Genomic DNA, 1,537 nt, shown 5'->3' on the forward strand with positions numbered 1-1,537 from the left:
TTGCAACCGGTCGGTTGGCAACCGTCTTGGGTCCCATCCATAAATACAATGACGCCAATACGTGTATACGACTGTGGAGTTTTTTTCAACTGCGTGATTGACAATGCAATTCTTGCCCCTCCTCGATGAACACACCAAGGGCACCACTCCCGTCACACCGCTTATGCTACTACCCCCCTTTCGCTTCTACACATTGGCAAAGCTACTTCCCTACCGGGCTAGGAGGTAGTGCAGACACCCAGACAATGCCTAATGAAGAAGTTCTAACACCGTTCGTGTGATGGCACCATTGTCATTCACCAATGCCATTAACACCACTAGCACCACCATCACCTTTGTTGCATTACAAGTGCGGCTGCAATTTAGGTGGATTAAATTGCCACAATCAGAAGCACCAAGATCAAAGCAAAGGAGCTCAAGAAAACAAACTTTTGTTATGGTTAGGTTCACGACTTTATCACAAGTCCAATTGCTGGGTCATTCTCGACATACCCTAATGTCAGGTCGTCTTCAAAGTAACTCATGCCAGTAAGTCTTCGTGATAATTCAAATGGGGATGCAATAATCCTCTCCGTGATTGGATTGTTGTATTCCCAAGAACACACGACAAAGTATATTGCTCACATGAAGACCGAACGATATCTTCTTAAGCCTACAGAAATTTGTTATTCTTAACGTCAGTGTAAAACTACCAGACAGGTGAGCTGCAGGCGCAACTGGTAGAGCTGTTTCACAATTTTGCTTGGTGATTGTAAGGCCTGATACTAGACAGTTCGTATTAGATCTGGTAAATAGGAAATGCAAGAGATAGTGATAGGTCTTCCCCTTGCCTGATTTAGCGGTTTCTATTGTCCCGACTAGTTGGCAAATTGACCGCACGAAGCCTTATCGCCGTTAATTCATGCGTTATCTAAGGAGGAATACTCATTGTCTTCTGCGTTGTCACCAACCTAGTCATCATCCACAATCCCTGTCGCAATTCATGATCCCATACATAATCAGTGATCGCGTCACACCAACAACTAGCCACACCTAATCGGTTCCCTATCGTCATGTCCTAGTGACTAAAAGTGCATTCTAACCTCAAAAATCCACCAAGCCATTTCCGCTATTTAAGAAGTAATGAGTTTGGGGTTGTGAAAAAAGTCGCGCGAAAAGAACATAAATTAGATTCACAAAATTACCACTCAGGATAGGAAAAAATATAAGCTAAAGTGAATAGTGAAGGCATTAATTTGTTACATTCTGCGATACCAGGAAGATATCGTTCCGTTTTCAGGTGAGAAATATATGTTGCCGTGTGTTCTTCAAAATGCATTAATTAAATCAAGGCGAGGATTGTAGCATTCCGATTGGAATTATCACGAAAAACAATCGGCGTGAGTTGCTTTGAAGATAAACCGACATAAGGGGGGTTGGGAATGATTGAGCAATCAAAAAAGAGATAAGGTCGAGAAATGTAACAATAACAAAAGATTGTTTTTTGCGATCCATAGGTTTGATCATGGGTTAGGGTTAGGGGGGTTAGGGTTAGGGT

The 1,537-nt window shown here is 42.5% G+C and overlaps 1 protein-coding gene across 1 annotated transcript; it reads left to right on the forward strand. All coding sequences in view use genetic code 11, as the record gives it.

Moving 5' to 3' along the window:
* Positions 1–103: 103 nt before the first annotated feature.
* EGR_11209 (hypothetical protein) lies at positions 104–1,036 on the forward strand (the record flags this gene model as incomplete). Its single annotated transcript, XM_024500456.1, has 2 exons — positions 104–225; positions 955–1,036. 2 exons carry the CDS (start codon positions 104–106, stop codon positions 1,034–1,036), a joined length of 204 nt encoding a protein of 67 aa, XP_024345130.1.
* Positions 1,037–1,537: the final 501 nt, after the last annotated feature.

This window comes from Echinococcus granulosus, assembly GCF_000524195.1.
Source record: "Echinococcus granulosus chromosome Unknown EG_S00515, whole genome shotgun sequence".
Lineage (NCBI taxonomy): Eukaryota > Metazoa > Platyhelminthes > Cestoda > Cyclophyllidea > Taeniidae > Echinococcus > Echinococcus granulosus.